We start from the raw sequence: 20,568 nt of genomic DNA on the forward strand, positions 1-20,568 counted from the left end.
AGTTCCCGTTTTCGCCGCTGCGGGGGCGCTGGCGCTCGCAGTCGCCGCTCTGCCCTGCGCACCCCCTCTCTCTCCTTTCTTTCCGGTCCTCCAGCGCCGCAATTCCCGCTTGCGCCGCTAGGTGGGGGCGCTGGCGCGCGCCGTCGACGCTCTGCCCCGTCCTCTCGCTCCCGTCCTTCCCCTCCCGGCCAAGATGGCGGCGCGCAGCGAGGGCCGCACGGTGCTGGTGCGGGGCCTGCCCGCCGCCTCCACCGCCGCCCAGCTCGAGGGCCTCTTCGGCGGCTTCGGGCCCTTGCGGCGCTGCTTCGTGGTCACCGAGAAGGGTGGGGGGCGCGGGGAGCGGGAATTGGGGGGTATCGGGGGGCTGAGAGCGGGAATTGGGGGGCTTGGGGGTGCTGGGAGCGGGAATTGGGGGGCTTGGGGGTGCTGGGAGTGGGAATTGGGGGGCTGAGAGTGGGAATTGGGGGGTATCGGGGCGCTGGGAGCGGGAATTGGGGGGCTTGGGGGTGCTGGGAGCGGGAATTGAGGGGCTGGGAGCGGGAATTGGGGGGTATCGGGGGGCTGAGAGCGGGAATTGGGGGGCTTGGGGGTGCTGGGAGCGGGAATTGGGGGGCTTAGGGGTGCGGGGAGCGGGTATCGGGGGGCTGAGAGTGGGAATTGGGGGGCTTAGAGGCGTGGGGAGCGAGAATGGGGGGCTTGGAGCAGGAATTGGGGGGTATCGGAGGGCTGAGAGTGGGAATTGGGGGGTATCAGAGGGCTGAGAGCGGGAACTGGGGGGCTTGGGGGTGCGGGGAGCGGGAATTGGGGGGTATCGGGGGGCTGGGAGCGGGAATTGGGGGGCTTAGGGGTGGGGGGAGTGGGAATTGGGGGGCTGAGAGCGGGAATTGGGGGGCTTGGGGGCGCTGGGAGCGGGAATTGGGGGTATCGGGGGGCTGGGAGTGGGAATTGGGGGGCTGGGAGCTGGATATGGGGGGTATCGGGGGGCTGGGAGCGGGATATTGCGGGTGTCGAGGGGTTGGCAGGGGGATATGGGGGTTATCAGGGTGTTGGGTGAGGGCTATGGGGGGTGTTGGGGGCTGGGAGCGGAATGTGGGGGTTATTGGGATGTAGGAGTGGGATATGGGGGTTATTGGGGCGCTGGGAGGGAGATTTGAGGGTTATCGGGGCGCTGGGAGTGGGATATGGGGGTTTGGTGGTGCTGGGATTGGGATTTGGGGGGGTTTATGGGCGCTAGAAGCGGGATGTGGGGGCTTGGGGGTGCTGAGATTGGGATTTGGGGGGCTTAGGGGTGCTGGGAGCAGGGTTTGGGGGGCTTGGGAGCTCTGGGAGCGGGATTTAGGGGATTTGGGGGTGCTGGGGTGGGATTTAGGGGATTTGGGGGTGCTGGGGTGGGATTTAGGGGGTTTGGGGGTGCTGGGGTGGGATTTAGGAGGTGTGGGGGTCACTGAGGTGGGATGTGGGTGGTTCGGGGGTGCTGGGAGCGGGATTTGGGGTCCCTGGGGCAGGATTTGGGGGATTTGGGGACTCTGGGGGTCTCAGGTCACGCTGGGGGGGGAGTTTGGGAGCTGGCACCTGTTTTTTGGGGTCGGATTTTGGGGTCGGGGGGGGCGTTCTCGTTGTCGTGGGCGGCTCTGGGGGCTTCGTGCTGCGCAGGGGGGGGTCCTGGGGGCCGGTATCGGGTTTTGGGGTACCCACATGCCCCCCCTGTACCCCCCAGGCACGTCGCGGTGCCGCGGCTTCGGCTACGTCACCTTCTCTCTGGCCGAGGACGCGGCGCGGGCCCTCGGTGCCCCCCCAGCCCTCGGCGGACGCCCCCTCACCCTCGCGCTCGCCCGCCCCCGGCTACGGAATGGGGGGGCCCCCAAGCAGGGTGAGTCGGAGCTTGGGGGGGACCCCAGCCCCTCTCCCAGCGCTTTAGGTGGGGGGGGATAGGGTGTCCCCAAACCCCAATTCGTCCTCCCCAGGTTCCCCCGAAGCCGCCGCGGCGGCCCCCCCAAAGCCCAAAAAGCCTCGGGGGGCGTCCAAGAAAGCTCGGCTGATCGTGCGCAACCTCAGCTTCAAGGTGGGGGGGTCGGGGGGAGGCTCAGGGGTTTTGGGGGGCCAGAGATGGGGTGTGGAGGCTTTTGGGGGGCCAGGAACAGGGGTGGGAAGGGGCTGTAGGTGCGGGGAGTGGGGGCTGGGGGGTCTCGGGGTACTGGGATTGGAGTCTGAGAGCATTGGGGGGGGGCAGGACCTGGGTCTGGGGGGGCTGAGACTGGGATCTGGGGGGGCTGAGGGGTCTCGGGGTGCTGGGACTGGGGTCTGAGGGCGTTTGGGGGGGGCAGGACCTGGGTCTGGGGGGGCTGAGGGGTCTCAGGGTGCTGGGACTGGGGTCTGAGAGCATTTGGGGGGGGCAGGACCTGGGTCTGGGGGGGCTGAGGTGTCTCGGGGTGCTGGGACTGGGGTCTGAGGGCATTGGGGGGGGTAGGGCCTGGGTCTGGGGGGCTGGGACTTGAGGGGGCACACTGGGGGCATTTTGGGGGGCTGGGGGAACTGGGAGTGGGGGCTGGGGGGGCTGGGAGCATTTGGGGGGGGCAAGGGGGCTGGGATTTGGAGGGGGGGGGCCGAGGGCACTGGGATTGCAGTCTTGGGGTGCTCCGGGGTCGGGGGGGGGATGAAGGGGGGCTGTGGGGGAGCTCGGGGGGGTCTCAGTTGAATCCTGGGCGGGGGGGGGGTCTTGGGAAGCTCCCTGTGGGATCTAGGGGGGCTCAGGGGGTCCCGTTTGGATCCGGGTGGGCTCGGGGGGTCCCTGGGGGAGGGTCGGGGGGGTCCCCGTGGTATCTGGGGTGCTCGTGGCCCCCCTGACCCCCGTCTCCGCTCCCAGTGCTCCGAGGCCGAGCTGAGGGCTCTCTTCTCCCCGTTCGGCTCCGTCCTGGAGGTGAACATCCCCAAAAAGCCTGGTGAGCCCCTGCCCCCCACCCAGGGGATCATTTTTTTTGGGGGGGAGGGCACCCCCAAACTCTCCCCCAGCCCCGTTTTTGGGGTGCAGAGCAGCTTTTCCCTTTTCCAGATGGGAAGATGCGAGGCTTCGCCTTCGTGCAGATGAAAAACGTGCCCGAGGCGGCCCGGGCGCTGCGGGGGCTCAACCTGAAGGAGATCAAAGGTTTGGGGGGGCCCCTGCGGGTTTGGGGGGGGCCCTGGGTGAGGAGGGGGCCGCTAGTGTCCCCCCCAAACCCCCTTTCACTGTGTCCCCCCCCAACCCAGGGCGCCCGGTGGCTGTCGACTGGGCTGTGGCCAAGGACAAGTTCAAAGCGACGCAGGGTGAGGAGTTGGGGGGCAAAGGGGGGTTTTGGGGTGCCCCCCATGGGGTGTGGGGCGGGGTTTGGGGGTGACTGTCCTCCCCCCGTGTCCGTCTGTCCCTCCCCACCGTGTCCATCTGTCCCCATCCTGTCCCAAAGGGAAAGGTGGAGAGGGTGAGGAAGAGGAGGAGAAGGAGAAAGAAAAAGAAGAGGAGGAGAAGGAAGGGGAGGGGGAGGAAGAGGAAGAAGAGGAAGAGGAGGAAGAGGAGAAGGAAGAAGAAAGAGAAGAAAAGGAAAAAGAGAAGGAAAAGGCCGCTGGGAAGGTGAAGGTGAAGATGAAGATGAAGCCGAAGATGAAGGCTCCACCACTGCGAGGCCGGTGAGGAAGGGGGGGCTGAGTCTGGGGTGGGGACCCCCCTCTCTGCGCCCCCCCCCCAACACTGCCCCCCAACATCGCAGGGCTGGGGAGGGGAGGAAGAGCAGGGAGGAAGAGGAGGAGGAAAAGGAGGAGGAAGAGGCTGAGAGCGAGGAGGAGGAGGAGGAAGAAGAGGAGAAGGAAAAAGAAGATGAGGAGGAAGAAGAGGAAGAGGATGAAGATGAGGAAGAGAATGAGGAAGAAGAAGGTTTGTTCTGCTTTGGGGGTGTCTCTGTGGGTCCTGGGGGGGGGGTCTGTGTTTTGGGGGGGTCTCTGTGTGTCGGGGGGGTGTCTGTGTGAGTCTAGGGGGGTCTCTGTGGGTCCTGGGGGGGTCTCTGTGGGTCGGGGGTACAGTCTCTGTTTTGGGGGTGTCTGTGGGGGTCGGGGGGGGCCTCTATGGATATGGGGGGGGTCTGTGTGGGTCGGGGGGGCGGTCTCTGTGTTTTGGGGGTGTCTGTGTGGGTCGGGGGGGGTCTCTATGGGTATGGGGGTGTCTGTGTGGGTCGGGGGGGCGGTCTCTGTGTTTTGGGGGTGTCTGTGTGGGTCGGGGGGGGTCTTTGCGTTTTGGGGGGGGGTCTTTGCGTTTTGGGGGGGTGTCTCTGTGGGTCCTGGGGGGGTCTCTGTGGGTCGGGGAGGGGTCTGTGTGGGTTGGGGGGCGGTCTCTGTGTTTTGGGGGTGTCTGTGTGGGTCCCTATGGGTATGGGGGGGTCTCTGTGGGTTGGGGGGGGTCTCTCTGCCCCACGGCTCCGTTGTTTTCAGGGGGGGCTGCGCCCCACAAGCAGCCGAGGACGCGGGGGGGTCAGCGACCGTCTGACGTCGGGGAGGGGCGAACACTCTTCATCCGGTGAGGGGGGGGGCACCCCAAAACACCCCCTTTTAGGGGGGCTGCACCTCATGGACCCCCTGACCCCCCTTTTGCGGGGGCTGCACCCCATGGAGCCCCCCCAAAACACCCCTTTGTGGGGTGGCTGCACCCCATGGACCCCCCAAACACCCCCTTCTGAGGGGGTGCACCCCACAGACCCCCCCAAAACACCCCAAATTCTCCTCCCTGTTTTTGGGGGGGCTGCACCCCCAAACTATCACCCCCCCAAAACCTGTCATTCAAAACAGAGGGGGGGACACTGGAGAGAGGGCAGTGGGAAAATGGGGTTCTGCGGAGGGGGGGGCACTGAAAAAGGGGGATTTTGGGGTGGGGGGTGGTGATATGGGGAGGGGGGACTGCTCCCCCTGACCCCCCGAGACCCCCCAAAACCCCACAAACCACCCCCCCCGGGTTAGTCCCCCCAGCAAGAACCACTCCAGTCAGAGAGAGTGGACACTGAGGGGGGGAGTAATGGGAAAAGGGGGTGCTGGGGAGGGGGGGGCACTGAAAAAAGGGGGATTTTGGGGTGGGGGGGCGATATGGGGAGGGGGGGCTGCTCCCCCTGACCCCCCCTTTCCCCCCCCCCCCCGCAGGAATCTCTCCTTTGAGACGGAGGAGGAGGAGCTGGGGGCGGCGCTGGAGCGATTCGGGGCGCTCAGCTACGTCCGCGTGGTGCTGCACCCCGAGACCGAGCACCCCAAGGGTACGGGGGGGCCCGGGGGGAGAGGAGGGGGGGGCAGGTACTGCTGTGCAGCCCCCCCTATTACTCAGATCCCCCCCTTTTTTTTGTGCCCCCCCCAAAAGGTTGCGCCTTTGCTCAGTTCCGCACGCGGGAGGCGGCGCAGGAGTGTCTGCGAGCGGCACAGGACCCGGAGGTGGGGGGCAAAAAGGGACCCCCCTGGGGCAATAACAGACCCGCCAGGGCAATAACAGACCCTCCTGGGGCAATAACAGACCCCCTGGGGTGACTGGGACTTGTCAGGGGGGCAATAAAGGACCCTGGGGGGCAATAAGATAGTTTTGGGGGGGCAATAAGGAGCCTCTCTGGGGCAATAAGGGACCCCCTGGGCTGATGAGGACCACCCCAAGCTAAAAAGTGACCCCCCTGGGGCAATAATGGACCCCCTGGGGTGACTGGGACCTCCCCCTGGGGCAATTAGGGGACCCCCAGAGGTGACTGGGACTTGTCAGGGGGACAGTAAAGGACCCTGGGGGGTAATAAGATAGCTTTGGGGGGGCAATAAGGAGCCTCTCTGGGGCAATAAGTGACCCCCTGGGGTGATGAGGACCCCCCCAAGGTAAAAAGGGACCCCCCTGGGGCAATAATGGACCCCCTGGGGTGACTGGGACCTCCCCCTGGGGCAATAAGTGCCCCCAGACGTGACAGGGACCTGTCAGGGGTGCAATAAAGGACCCTGGGGGGCAATAAGATAGCTTTGGGGGGGCAATAAGGAGCCCCCCTGGGGCAATAAGGGACCCCCTGGGCTGATGAGGACCCCCCCAGGGTAAAAAGGGACCCCCTGGGGTGACTGGGACCTCCCTGGGGCAATTAGGGGACCCCCAGAGGTGACCGGGATCCTTGGGGGTAGTAAGATAGCTTGGGGGGGGGCAATAAGGGACCTCCCTGGGGCAAAAAGGGAACCCCGGGGGTGATGGGGCCACCCCAATGGGGCAATAAAGGTCCGTAGGGGGCAATAAGGGACCCCCCTCAGGGAGACAGGGACACCCCCCCATGGGGCAATAAGGGACCACAGGGGGCAATAAGGGACCCGCAGGGGTGACAGGGACGTGTCAAGGAGGAATAAAGGACCCTTGGGGCAATAAGGGACCCCCTAGGGCAATAAAGGATCTTGAGGGGCAACAAGGGACCCCCTGGGGCAACAAAGGATTTTTGGGGAGGGGCCAAAAGGGACCTTTAGGGGCGATAAGGGACCATAGGGGACAACAAGGGATCCTCAGAGGTGGCAGGGACCCCACCTGGGGCAACAAGGGAACTTGGGGGGGCAATAAGGGACCTCCCAGGGGCAACAGGGGAGCACGGGGGGCACTAAGGGACCTCCTTGGGCATCAAAGGGTCTTTGGAGAGGGGCAACAAGGGTCCCCTTGGGGGGTTAATAAGGGACCCACTGGGGCAAGAAAGTTACCCCCCCAGCCTGACAGGGGGTCCTCGGGGGCAATAAGGGACCCCCTGGGGCAACAAGGGATCTTTGGGGAGGGGCAACAAGGGACCGTTGGGGGCAACAAGGGACCCTCAGGTGACAGGGACCCCACCTGGGGCAACAAGGGATCCTGGGGGGGGCAAGAAGGGATCCTGGGAGGGCACTAAGGGGTCCTGGGGGGGCACTAAGGGGTCCTGGGGGGCAATAAGGGGTCCTGGGGGGGCAATAAGGGGTGTTGGGGGGGCACTAAGGCCCGTGTCCCCCCCCAGGGCGCGGGGCTGCGTGTTTCGGGGCGCCGGCTGCGGGTGGACGCGGCCGTGACCAGGGAGGAGGCTCAGCGGCTGCGGAAAGAGGGGCGCCCGCGCCCACAGGCACCCGCAACCTGCACCTGGCCCGCGAGGGGCGTGAGTGCACCCCCAAACCCAATGAACCCCCAAACCTGCACCCCGAACCCCCCAAACCTGCACCCTGAAACCCCCCTAAAACCCCAAACCTGCACCCTGAAACCCCCCCAAACCCCCAAACCTGCACCTGAAACCCCCCCAAAACCCGCACCTGGCCCGCGAGGGGCGTGAGTGCACCCCCAAACCCCCCCCGAACCCCCAAACCTGCACCCCGAACCCCCAAACCTGCACCCTGAAACCCCCCAAACCCGAAACCTGCACCTGAAACCCCCTAAAACCCCAAACCTGCACTGGCCCGGGAGGGGCGTGAGTGCACCCCGAATCCCATTGAACCCCCAAACTTGCACCCCGAACCCCAAACCTGCACCTGAACCCCCCCAAAACCCCAAACCTGCACCTGAAACGCCCCCGAACCCCCAAACCTGCACCTGAAACTCGCCCTGAACCCCAAACCTGCACCTGAAACCACCCTAAAACCCCAAACCTGCACCTGGCCTGTGAGGGGCATGAGTGTACCCCCAAACCCCCCTGAACCCCCAAACCTGCACCTGAAACACCCCCCCAATCCCCAAACCTGCACCCCGAACTCCCAAACCTGCACCTGAACCCCCCCGAACCCCCAAACCTGCACCTGAACCCCCCCGAAACCCCAAACCTGCACCTGAAACGCCCCCGAACCCCTAAACCTGCACCCCGAACCCCAAACCTGCACCTGAACCCCCCCAAACCCCCAAACCTGCACCTGAACCCCCCCGAAACCCCAAACCTGCACCTGAAACGTCCCCGAACCCCAAACCTGCACCTGAAACTCCCCTGAACCCCAAACCTGCACCTGAAACCCCCCTAAAACCCCAAACCTGCACCTGGCCCGTGAGGGGCGTGAGTGCACCCCCAAACCCCCCTGAACCCCCAAACCTGCACCCCGAAACCCAAACCTGCATCTGAAACCCCCCCTGAACCCCCAAACCTGCACCCCGACCCCCCTACAACCCCAAACCTGCACCTGGCCCGGGAGGGGCGTGAGTGCACCCCCGAACCCCAATGAACCCCCAAACTTGCACCCCGAACCCCCAAACCTACACCTGAACCCCCCCAAAACCCCAAACCTGCACCTGAAATGCCCCCGAACCCCCAAACCTGCACCTGAAACTCGCCCTGAACCCCCAAACCTGCACCCCGAACCCCCCCGAACCCCCAACCTGCACCTGGCCCGGGAGGGGCGTGAGTGGACCCCCAAACCCCCCCTGAACCCCCAAACCTGCACCTGAACTCCCCCTGAACCCCCAACCTGCACCTGAACCCCCCCGAACCCCCAAACCTGCACCTGAAACCTCCCAGGAACCCCAAACCTGCACCCCGAACCCCCCTGAAACCCCCAAACCTGCACCCCGAAACCCCAAACCTGCACCTGAAAACCCCCCCAAACCTGCACCCCGAACCCCCCCGAAACCCAAAACCTGCACTTGGCCCGGGAGGGGCGTGAGAGCACCCCAAGCCCCCCTGAACCCCCAAACCTGCACCCCGAACCCCCCCAAAACCCCAAACCTGCACCTGAAACCCCCCCAAACCTGCACCCCGAACCCCCTGAACCCCCAAATCTGCATCCGAAACCTTTATTTCCCCCTCTACACCCCCTATTTGTCCCCTCAACACCCCCGTACCCCCATTTTTTCCCTCCATACCCTCTTTTTCCCCCCACAGCCCCTATTTGCCCCCCAACCCCCCTGTACCCCCATTTCTTCCCCTCATACCCCATTGTTTTCCCCTCTACATCCCCTATTTTCCCCCCTAACCCCCCCGTACCCCCATTTCTTCCCCTCATACCCCATTGTTTTCCCCTCTACACCCCCTATTTTCCCCCCTAACCCCCCTGTACCCCCATTTCTTCCCTCATACTCCATTTTTTTCCCCTCTACACCCCCCTATTTTCCCCCCTAACCCCCCCGTACCCCCATTTCTTCCCCTCATACCCCATTTTTTTCCCCCCACCACCCTTATTTTCCCCCCTAACCCCCCCGTACCCCCCATTTCTTCCCTTCATACCCCATTGTTTTCCCCTCTACGCCCCCTATTTTCCCCCCTAACCCCCCTGTACCCCCATTTCTTCCCCTCATACCCCATTTTTTCCCCCCACACCCCCCTATTTTTCCCCCTAACCCCCCCGTACCCCCATTTCTTCCCCTCATACCCCATTTTTTTCCCCTCTACACCCCCTATTTTCCCCCCTAACCCCCCCGTACCCCCATTTCTTCCCCTCATACCCCATTGTTTTCCCCTCTACACCCCCTATTTTCCCCCCTAACCCCCCCGTACCCCCCTTTTTTCCCCCCCCCTGCAGTGATCCGAGCCGGCACGAAGGCTGCGGAGGGCGTCAGCGCCGCCGACATGGCCAAGCGAGCCCGGGGTGAGCGTCGGGGGGCTGGGGGGGGCTCCCGAACCCCACCTTTGGGGGGGTCCCTGACCCCCTCCCGCCCCCCCCTTTCCCCTCAGTTCGAGGAGCTGAAGCACCAGAAGCTGCGGGACCCCAACATTTTCGTGTCGCCCACCCGGCTCTGCGTGCACAACCTCCCCAAGCGCGTCGACAGCGCCGCCCTGCGCCGCCTGCTGCGCCGCCTGCCCGCCGGGGGGGCCCCCCCTGCACGTCAAGGAGGTGGGGGGCCCCCCCAAAACCCCTCCCTGTCCCCCCACCCTGTGCCCTCTCCCGTCCCTCCCCTATCACCCCATTTCCTTCCCCGTCACCCTGTATTCCTTCTACGTCCCTCCTCATCGCCTCATATTCCCCACCCCGGTGTCCACTCCGGGGTTGATTTTGGGGTGCAGAGGAAGTGGGGTCCCCCTCGTGTCACCCCCATGTCCTTTATGTCCCCCTGACCCCCCCCCCAAATCATCTATGCTCTCCACACCTCTCTGTGTCACCCCATGTCATCTACACCCCCTGTGTCCACTTCAGTGTTGATTTTGGGGTGCAGAGGAGGTGGGGGCCCCGCTGCACCTCAAGGAGGTGGGGGGGCCCCCCTGACACCCCCCTCTGTCCCCCCTGTGCCCCGTGTCCCCTTGCGTCCCCCCCCTATCGCCCTGTATCCCCCTGCACCCCTCCCCATCACCCCATATTCTTTCCGTGTCCCTCCTCGTCACCTCATATTCCCTCCTGTGTCCACTCCGGGCTTGATTTTGGGGTGCAGAGGAGATGGAGGGCCCCCCAACACCCCCCTCTGTCCCCCCGTGTCCCCTTGCGTCCCTCCCCTATCACCCCACGTCCCTCCCCCATCACCCTGTATCCCCCCGTGTCCCTCCCCAGCACCCCCTAACCCCCCTGCCGTGTCCACTCTGGGGTTGATTTTGGGGTGCAGAGGAGGTGGGGGACCCCCCTGTGTCACCCGTGTCACCCCCATGTCCTTTATGTCCCCGTGTCCCCCCCCAATATTCTCTACGTTCTCCATATCTCCTTGTGTCACCCCATGTCCCCCCCGTGCCCCCCCTGTATCCACTCTAAGCTTGATTTTGGGGTGCAGAGGAGGTGGGGTGCCCCCTCCGTGTCCCCCGCCTCGTGTCCCCCATGTCCCCTCTCTGTGGGTTCGATTTGGGGGTGCAGGGGAGGTGGGGTCCCCCCCCCCAACCCCGTGTCCCTCTGTCCTCTCTAGGCTCCTGACTCTGCTTGGGTGCCAGGGCGGTTTTGGGGTGCCCAGTGGGTTTTGGGGTGCCCAGGGGGTCCCCGTGTTCCCCCCAGTGCCGGGTCATGCAGAGAGAAGGGCTGGGGCTGGTTTGGGGATCCCGAGGCAGTTTGGGGGGGGTCTTAGCTCAGTTTTGGGGTCCCAGGGCAGTTTTGGGGTGCCAGCTGGGTTTTGGGGTGCCCGGGGTGACCCCCTTTTCCCACAGTGCCGGGTGATGCGGGAGCAGCACGGGCAGGGATCCCTGGCTGGTTTTGGGGTCCCAGGGCAGTTTTGGGGTCCGAGGCCAGTTCTGGGGTCTCAGGGCAGATTTCGGGGTCCCGGGGCGGTTTTGGGGTGCCGGCTGGGTTTCGGGGTGCCCTGGGTGACCCCCTTTTCCCGCAGTGCCGGGTGATGCGGGAGCAGTGCGGGCAGGGATCCCTGGCTGATTTGGGGGTCCTGGGTCAGTTTTGGGGTCCTGGGGCAGTTTTGGGGTGCCGGTCAGGTTTCGGGGTGCCCACGGTGACCCCCTTTTCCCGCAGTGCCGGGTGATGCGGGAGCAGCGCGGGCAGGGATCCCTGGCTGGTTTTGGGGTCTCAGCTCAGTTTTGGGGTCCCAGGGCAGTTTTGGGGTCCCAGGGTGGTTTTGGGGTGCCGGTCGGGTTTCGGGGTGCCCCTGTGACCCCCCTTTTCCCACAGTGCCGGGTGATGCGGGAGCAGCGCGGGCAGGGATCCCTGGCTGGTCTGGGGGTTCTGGGTCAGTTTTGGGGTTCTGGGTCAGTTTTGGGGTCCGGGGGCGGTTTTGGGGTGCTGTTCAGGTTTCGGGGTGCCCCTGTGACCCCCCCTTTTCCCGCAGTGCCGGGTGATGCGGGAGCAGCGCGGGCAGGGGCCGTCGCTGGGCTTCGCCTTCGTGGAATTGGGGGCTCCCGCCGAGGCTCTCGCCGCCCTGCGCGCCCTCAACAACAACCCCGACCTCTTCGGGGCCGACAAGGTGGGGATTGGGGGGACCCCGCGCCCCCCAACACCCGGGGGGGCCCCCCCCGTGGCCCCCCAGGTCCCCTCAGCGCCCTGGGGTTCCCCCCTGGGGTCCCCCAGTTGCTCCCCTTCACCCCAGGGGTCCCCTCCCCAACACCCTGGGAGCCCCCCAACATAACACGAAGACCCCCCAGGTCCCTTTGGGGTCCCCCCATGTCGCTCTGGGGTCCCGCGTGTCCCCCAGTACCCTGGGAGCCCCCCAATGTGACGTGAGGTCCCCTCAGGGTCCCCCCGTGTCCCCCTGGGGTCCCCCTCGTGCTCCCGAACACCCTGGGCACCCCCAACATGACATGGGGTCCCCCCCATCACCCCTCGTGTCCCCCCCATTGCCCTGGGGTCCCCCCATCACCCCCTATGTCCCCCCCCCATTGCCCTGGGGTCCCCCCATCACCCTCTGTGCCCCCCCCCATTGCCCTGGGGTCCCCCCATCACCCCCCTATGTCCCCCCCCCATTGTCCTGGGGTCCCCCCATGTCCCCCCCATAGCCCTGGGGTGCCCCCCCCCACCCTGTTCCCCCCAGCCAAGTCCTTCCTGGTGGTGCCCCCCCCATTTGGTTTGGGGTGCCTCTGCCCTGGGGGTGCTGCCTGGGGTTTGGGGGTGCTGCCTGGGGTTTGGGGGTGCTGCCTGGGGTTTGGGGGTGCCCCCTCCCCTCATCGCTGCCCCCCCCCAGCGCCCCATCGTGGAGTTCTCGCTCGAGGACCGACGCAAGCTCCGCATCAAGGAGCAGCGGGCGCAGCGCAGCCTGGTACGGCCCCCCCTGCACCCCAATTTTGTGCCCCCCCTCTTTTTCCTCCCCCCCTTTTTCCTCCCCCGCCTTTTTTCCTCCCCCCCTTTTTTCCTCCCCCCCCTTTTTCCCCTCCCCCCCTTTCCCCCCCCAACCCCCTTTGTCCCCCCACTTCATCCCCCCTTGTCCCCCCTCCTTTCCCCCCTCTAACCCATCTCTCCCGCAGCTGAAGCTGAAGCTGAAGCCGAAGCCCCCCCAGCCCGGGGCCCCCCCGCAGCCCCCCCAGTCCCAGCAGCCGCCCGGCCCCCCCGCAGCCCCCGTGGGGGCCCCCCCGGCCCCCCCCGACACCCCCTGGAGCGGGTTCCGCACGGCCCAGCCGGAGCGAGTCCTGCTGCCCGACGGCTCCTCGAGGAGGAAGGTGCTGCCCCTGCCCTCCCACCGCGGCCCCAAGATCAGGTACGGGGGCTGCACCCCAAATTCTGACCCCCCCCTTCTGCCCCTGCCCTCCCACCGCGGCCCCAAGATCAGGTACGGGGGCTGCACCCCAAATTCTGACCCCCCCCTTCTGCCCCTGCCCTCCCACCGCGGCCCCAAGATCAGGTACGGGGGCTGCACCCCAAATTCTGACCCCCCCCTTCTGCCCCTGCCCTCCCACCGCGGCCCCAAGATCAGGTACGGGGGCTGCACCCCAAATTCTGACCCCCCCCTTCTGCCCCTGCCCTCCCACCATGGCCCCAAGATCAGGTACGGGGGCTGCACCCCAAATTCTGACCCCCCCTGAACCCCCTCTTCTGCCCCTGCCCTCCCACTGCGGCCCCAAGATCAGGTACGGGGGCTGCACCCCAAATTCTGACCCCCCCCGATCCCCCCCTTTTCTGCCCCTGCACCCCCACCATGGCCCCAAGATCAGGTACGGGGGCTGCACCCCAATTCTGACCCCCACCCCACAATACAGACCCCCCACCCCCCAACTTCTGACCCCCCCTTTTGATCCTCCATTCTAACCCCCCAGCCCCCCCAATTCTGACCCCCACCCTTCATTATGGGCCCCCTACCCCCCAATTTCTGACCCCCACAGCCCCCCAGTTATGACACCCCCATCCCCCTCAATACAGACCCCCTGCCCCCCAACTTCTGAGCCCCCCTTCTGACCCCCCCAGCCCCCCAATTCTGACCCCCACCCCTCGATACGGGCCTCCTGCCCCCCAACTTCTGAATCCCCCCTTCTGACCCTCCCAGCCCCCCAATTCTGACCCCCACCCCTCATTATAGGCCCCCTACCCCCCAATTTCTGACCCCCCCAGCCCCCCAATTCTGACTCCCCCACCCCTCGATACGGACCCCCTGCCCCCCAACTTCTGAATCCCCCTTTCTGACCCCCCCAGCCCCCCAATTCTGACCCCCACCCCTCATTATAGGCCCCCTACCCCCAATTTCTGACCCCCCCAGCCCCCCAATTCTGACTCCCCCACCCCTCGATATGGACCCCCTGCCCCCCAACTTCTCACCCCCCAACTCTGCCCCCCACCCCTCGGCATGGCCCCCCCCTTCTGCCCCCCCCCCCAACTCCATGTGGGGCCCCCCCTTTCCCCCCCCAGCACTTGGGGGGCTCCTGGCCCCAGTGGGTTCCCTGCCTTCCTCCCCCTCCCCGAAACGGGGGTGCCCCCCCTTTCTGCCCCCCGTCCCCGCTGGGGGGGGGTTCCTGGCCCATGGGTGCCCCCCCTTTTTCCAGGAAGCGCGACAAGGGGAAGGTGAAGCCGCCCCCCCCCAAGAAGCCGGCGAAGGGGCAGCCGAAGCGGAAGGAGCGGCGCCCGGCGCCCCCCAAAAAGGTGGGGTCCCATCCCTGCACCCCGTCTTCCTGGGACGCTCCAGGACCCTCATCTCTGCCCCCCTCAATTCTAGGGGTGCAGGGATACCACCATCTCAGCCCCTCCTCGATTCTAGGCGTTCAGAGACCCCCCCATCTCAGCTCCCTCGATTCTAGGGGTTCAGGGACCCCCCCCATCTCAACCCCCCTCGATTCTAGGGGTTCAGGGACCCCCCCATCTCTACCACCTCAATTCTAGGGTTCAGGGATCCCCCCATCTCAGCCCTCCTCCATTCTGGGGGTTCAGGGACCCTCCCCATTGCGGCCCCTCCTCGATTCTAGGGGTTCAGGGACCCCCCATCTCAGCTCCCTCAATTCTAGGGGTTCAGGGACCCCCCATCTCAGACATCCTCGATTCTAGAGGTGCAGGGGACGCCCCCATCTTAGCCCCCTCGATTCTAGAGGTGCAGGGGACCCCCCCATCTTAGCCCCCTCAATTTTAGGGGTGCAGGGATCTCCCCATCTCAAGCCCTCCTCGATTCTAGGGGTTCAGGGACCCTCCCCATCTTGGTCCCCCTCAATTCTAGGGGTTCAGGGACCCCCCCAACTCAGCCCTCCCTCAATTCTAGGGGTTCAGGGACCCCCCAACTCAGCCCTCCCTCAATTCTAGGGGTTCAGGGACCTCCCGTATATCAGCCTCCTTCAATCCTGGGGGTGCAGGGGACCCTCCCCACCTCAGTCCCCCTCGATTCTAGGGGTTCAGGGACCCCCCCATCTCTACCACCTCAATTCTAGGGTTCAGGGATCCCCCCATCTCAGCCCTCCTCCATTCTGGGGGTTCAGGGCCCCCCTGGTCTCCGCCCTGTTCAGTTCTGGGGGTGCAGGGCCCCCCTGGTCTCCCCCCTGCTCGGTTTTGGGGGTGCAGGGCCCCCCTCACCCCGTTTTTGCCCCCCAGGCGCGTCGGGGGGCCGCGGAGGCGCGGTTCAGCGAGCTGGTGGAGCGCTACAAGCGGCGAATCTTGGGGGGCACCGAGGGCCCCCCCACCAAGAGGAGCAAATGGTTCGAGGACTGAGACCCCCCCCCGGACCTCCAGTGCCCCCCTCCAGGATCTGGGGGTGCCCCCATCTTCCTCCTCCTCTCCCAGGGGTCTGGGGGGGTATTGGGACCCTTGGGGGCAGAGTTGGGGGGCAGGGGGAGCCCCCCCCAATCACCAGGACCCCCCTGGGTGGGGGGCAGTGATATATGGGAATATATTTTATATCAAAAGCGGTTTTGGGGTGCAAATCCTGCTCTCGGCGTCGCTTGCAGCTTCGGGGGGGCCTGAACCCCCCCACCCCACAGCTTTGGGGGGGTCCTGAACCTCGCGCCCCACGACTTGTGGGGGGCTCCGTGCCCCATGGCTTCGGGGGGGGGCCCTGAACCCCCTGCCTCACAGTTTTGGGGGGTCCCCTAGCCCCACGGCTTCGGGGGGGCCTGAACCCCCTGCCTCACAGTTTTGGGGGGTCCCCGAGCCCCACGGCTTCGAGGGTGCCTGAACCCCCTGCCTCACAGCTTTTTTGGGGGGGTGGGGGTGAACCCCACAGTTTGGGGGGTTCCTGAGCCCCCTGCCCCATAGCTTGGGGGGTGGGAGGCATTGGGGGGCACGGGCTGGGGGACCCCCCCGGGGAGGGGGAATTGGGGGGGTCCCTGGGGGGTATTGGGGGGCAGGGAACCTCGCAGCCCGGGGGGGCTGGAAAAGGCGCTTTATTTTCCAGTAACGAGGGGGAAATAAATAGCGATTAACGACAACGATGAGAGCGATCGGGGGCCAAAGGGGGGGCCCCCCGTGTCCCCCCGTGTCCCCTCCCAGCTCGAGGCTCCCACAAGGCTCAGGTGTCCCCTGCTGTCCCCTCCCCTCATTCCAATGTCACCCCAGTGTGTCCCCCCCCCATGTCCCCTAGCATTTTGGGGTCCCCTCCAGCCCCTGTCCCCCCACTGTCCCCAAGCATTTTGGGGTCCCCTTGAGCTCCTGTCCCCACGATGTCCCCTAGCATTTTGGGGTCCCTTTGAGCCCCCGTCCCCCTGCTGTCCCATAGCATTTGGGGGTCCCCTCCAGCCCCTGTCCCCCGCCATGTCCCTGCTGTCCCCTAGCATTTGGGGGTCCCCTCCAGCCCCTGTCCCCCCACTGTCCCCAAGCATTTTGGGGTCCCCTTGAGCTCCTGTCCCCACGATGTCCCCTAGCATTTTGGGGTCCCTTTGAGCCCCTGTCCCCCTGCTGTCCCGTAGCATTTGGGGGTCCCCTCCAGCCCCTGTCCCCCTCCATGTCCCTGCTGTCCCCTAGCATTTTGGGGTCCCCTCCATCCCCTGTCCCCCCCATGTCCCCTAGCATTTTGGGGTCCCTTTGAGCCCCTGTCCCCCTGCTGTCCCATAGCATTTGGGGGTCCCCTCCAGCCCCTGTCCCCCGCCATGTCCCTGCTGTCCCCTAGCATTTGGGGGTCCCCTCCAGCCCCTGTCCCCCCCATGTCACCACTGTCCCCAAGCATTTTGGGGTCCCCTTGAGCTCCTGTCCCCCCCACGTCCCCTAGCATTTTGGGGTCCCCTCCAGCCCCTGTCCCCCCCCATGTCCCCTAGCATTTTGGGGTCCCCTCCATCCCCTGTCCCCCTCCATGTCCCCTAGCATTTTGGGGTCCCCTCCATCCCCTGTCCCCCCCATGTCCCCTAGCATTTTGGGGTCCCCTCCAGCCCCTGTCCCCCCCCCCCACGTCCCCTAGCATTTTGGGGTCCCCTCCAGCCCCTGTCCCCCCCCCCCACGTCCCCTAGCATTTTGGGGTCCCCTCCATCCCCTGTCCCCCCCATGTCCCCTAGCATTTTGGGGTCCCCTCCATCCCCTGTCCCCCCCCCCATGTCCCCTAGCATTTTGGGGTCCCCTCCATCCCCTGTCCCCCCCATGTCCCCTAGCATTTTGGGGTCCCCTCCAGCCCCTGTCCCCCCCATGTCACCACTGTCCCCTAGCATTTTGGGGTCCCCTTGAGCTCCTGTCCCCCCCATGTCCCCTAGCATTTGGGGGTCCCCTCCAGCCCCTGTCCCCCTGCCATGTCCCCGCTGTCCCCTAGCATTTTGGGATCCCTTTGAGCCCCTGTCCCCCCATGTCCCCTAGCATTTGGGGGTCCCCTCCATCCCCTGTCCCCTAGCATTTTGGGGTCCCCTCCATCCCCTATCCCCCCCATGTCCCCTAGCATTTTGGGGTCCCCTCCAGCCCCTGTCCCCCCACTGTCCCCTAGCATTTTGGGGTCCCCTCCATCCCCTGTCCCCACCATGTCCCCTAGCATTTAGGGGTCCCCTTGAGCTCCTGTCCCCCCCATGTCCCCTAGCATTTTGGTGTCCCCTCCATCCCCTGTCCCCACCATGTCCCCTAGCATTTTGGGGTCCCCTCCATCCCCTGTCCCCCCCCACTGTCCCCTAGCATTTTGGGGTGCCCTCGAGGCGCTGGGCGATGGCCTCGAGGCAGAGGCTCAGGCTGCTCAGGGCCAGGCGGGCGGCCGTGTGGGGGGCTTCTTCTCGCAGGGCCGGGGGGGCGGTTTGGGGGTGCGGGGGGTCCCCGCAGCCCAGGCTGGTGACCAGCAGGGCCAGGAGGCTGCGCAGGTTCTCCAGGTCGTTGGCCACCTGGGCCAGGGGCAGGTGGCCCGAGGGCAGGAGGCTCTGCAGCCCCTGCAGCCGCTGGGCCAGCGCCCCCAGACCCTCGCTGGCCCCCAGCCCCTCGCTGGCCCCCGCACCCCCCGGCAGCGGCGGCGACAGCTGCGGGGACGGGGGGGGTCAGGGGGGGCACCTGCATTGGGGACCCCCCGAACCCCAAAGCTGGAGTGTGGGGAACCCCCCAACCCTGTCCCAGCCAGGCATGGGTGAGACCCCCCCCCCATCCAGCCCATCCCAGTCCTTGGGGACCCCCCCATCCCACTCAGCCAGGGGGACCCCAAAACTGGGGTGTGGGGACCCCCCCTTGGGCCCATAAAACTGGGGAATGGAGACACCCCCCCATCCCACCCAGACATGGGGAACCCCCCCTTGGGACCCCGAAACTGGGGTGTTGGGACCCCCTATCCCACCCAGACATGGGGAACCCCCCCCTTGGGACCCTAAAACTGGGGAATGGGGACCCCCCCATCCCACCCAGACATGGGGAACCCCCTTGGGACCCCAAAACTGGGGTGTGGGGAACCCCTCCTGTCCCAGCCAGACATGGGTGAGACCCCCGGGACCCCCCCATCCAGCCCATCCCCGTCCTTGGGGACCCCCTCTATCCCAGTCAGCCAGGGGGTCCCCAAAACTGGGGTGTGGGAACACCCCCATCCCACCCAGACATGGGGGGGACCCCAAAACTGGGGAGTGGGGACCCCTTATACCACCCTGACATGGGGGACCCCGCTTAGGACCCCAAAACTGGGGAGTGGGGACCCCTTATCACATCCAGACATGGGGGACCCTGCTTAGGACCCCAAAACTGGGGAGTGAGGACCCCACTATCCCACCCAGACATGGGGACCCCGCTTAGGACCCCAAAACTGGGGAGTGGGGACTCCTCCCATCCCACCCTGACATGGGGGACCCCCTTTGGGACCCCAAAACTGGGGAGTGGGTAATCCCTAGGACCCTCCCCTCATTGTACGCAGCCCAGTCCTTGGGGACCCCCCTGTCCCATTGAGCTATAGGGATCCCCAAAACTGGGATGTGGGGCCCCCCTCATCCCGCCACGCCATGGGGACCCCCCCCTGCCCCCCGGGGGTGTCCCTGGGGTCCCCCCAAACCTGCAGGAGCTGGATGCGGGCGCTGAGGGTGCGGGTGAGGTTCCTGGTATCCGCCTGCACCTTCTCGGGGCGCAGGGGCCGCGCGGTGGCCACGGGCACCCAGAGCCACAGGAGCCCCCACAGGCCGGGGCGCCGCATCCTGGGGGGCTGCACCCCAACACCCCCTCACCCGGCGCTGGGGGCAGCGCCGCCCCCTCCCTGCTTCATCCCCGTCTCCATCCCATCTCATCATCTCCATCCCATCTCCACCTCCACTCCCATCTCTGCCACCATCCCCATCTCAATCCCGTTCCCCATCCCATCCCAGTCTCCATCTCATCCCATCTCTTTCCCCATCTCCATCCTCATCTCCGTCCCCATCCCATCTCCGCTCCTATCTCCATTCTACCCATCCCATTTCCATCCCATCGTATCCCAGTCTCCATCTCCATTCCAATTCCCATCCCATCCCATCCCCATCTCCATCCCAATCCCACCCCATCTCCATCCCCATTTCCATCTTGTCTCCATCCCAATCTCCATCTCCATCCCATCCCATCCCATCCCATCCCATCCCATCCCATCCCATCCCATCCCATCCCATCCCATCCCATCCCATCCCATCCCATCTCCATCCCCATCCCATCCCCATCTCCATCCCAATCTCCATCTCCATCCCATCCCATCCCATCCCATCCCATCCCATCCCATCCCATCCCATCCCATCCCATCCCATCTCATCCCATCCCATCTCATCCCATCCCATCCCATCCCATCCCATCCCATCTCCATCCCCATCCCATCCCCATCTCCATCCCAATCTCCATCTCCATCCCCATCCCATCCCATCCCCATCCCATCCCATCCCATCCCATCTCCATCCCCATCCCATCCCATCTCCATCCCCATCTCCATCCCAATCTCCATCTCCATCCCCATCCCATCCCATCCCATCCCATCCCATCCCATCTCCATCCCATCCCATCCCATCCCATCCCATCCCATCCCATCCCATCCCATCTCCATCCCATCTCCATCCCATCCCATCTCCATCTCCATCCCATCTCCATCTCCATCCCATCCCATCCCATCCCATCCCATCTCCATCCCATCTCCATCCCATCCCATCTCCATCTCCATCTCCATCCCATCTCCATCTCCATCCCATCCCATCCCATCCCATCCCCGTCCTTGTCACCCAGGATGGGGACAGGGGGACATGGAGGGGGGGTGGGGGGGGACACACACAGGGATGGGGGGAGCAGCCCCCCCCCCACTCACCTGAGCCTTGCGCCCCTCGTTGTGTCTGGAATGAGAGGGGCAGGAATGGGGGGGGGGCATGGGGACCCCCCCCCAGTGTCACCCCCCCCAAGTGTCACCAACCCCTATAGGGTGCCAGGAAAGGGGGGGGGGGGGAGTGTCTCATGGGGGGGGTCCCTGGAGAAGGGGGGGATCCCATAGGGGTGACCCTATGG

At 65.7% G+C, this 20,568-nt stretch overlaps 2 protein-coding genes across 2 annotated transcripts; one reads left to right on the top strand and one right to left on the bottom strand.

The window, feature by feature from the left end:
- The first annotated feature begins 155 nt into the window (after positions 1–155).
- Positions 156–15,489, top strand: RBM28 (RNA binding motif protein 28). The gene is given in 21 exon segments (XM_069882319.1): positions 156–323; positions 1,718–1,870; positions 1,965–2,062; positions 2,864–2,939; positions 3,050–3,142; positions 3,244–3,300; positions 3,438–3,657; positions 3,738–3,901; positions 4,453–4,537; positions 5,152–5,261; positions 5,363–5,433; positions 6,987–7,068; positions 7,071–7,121; positions 9,460–9,523; positions 9,611–9,736; positions 11,195–11,217; positions 11,619–11,758; positions 12,473–12,547; positions 12,753–12,982; positions 14,259–14,355; positions 15,289–15,489. Coding segments are annotated over 21 exon segments (2,262 nt in total). The 5' UTR covers positions 156–193; the 3' UTR covers positions 15,406–15,489.
- Positions 15,490–17,771: 2,282 nt separating this feature from the next.
- On the bottom strand, positions 17,772–19,252 carry LEP (leptin). The gene is made up of 2 exons (XM_069882297.1): positions 19,115–19,252; positions 17,772–18,107 (listed from the first exon to the last, which is right to left on the bottom strand). Exons 1-2 carry the CDS (start codon positions 19,250–19,252, stop codon positions 17,772–17,774), a joined length of 474 nt encoding a protein of 157 aa, XP_069738398.1.
- Between the last annotated feature and the right edge of the window lie 1,316 nt (positions 19,253–20,568).

Source organism: Phaenicophaeus curvirostris, unplaced genomic scaffold (genome assembly GCF_032191515.1).
Source record: "Phaenicophaeus curvirostris isolate KB17595 unplaced genomic scaffold, BPBGC_Pcur_1.0 scaffold_115, whole genome shotgun sequence".
Lineage (NCBI taxonomy): Eukaryota > Metazoa > Chordata > Aves > Cuculiformes > Cuculidae > Phaenicophaeus > Phaenicophaeus curvirostris.

What these genes read in the sequence shown, in the direction of transcription:
- LEP (XM_069882297.1), bottom strand. Translation starts at nt 19,252, where the DNA reads ATGCGGCGCCCCGGCCTGTGGGGGCTCCTGTGGCTCTGGGTGCCCGTG. An exon ending in CCCGCATCCAGCTCCTGCAG is followed by an intron (nt 18,108 to 19,114) that starts GTTTGGGGGGAC and finishes CCGTCCCCGCAG; the next exon opens with CTGTCGCCGCCGCTGCCGGG.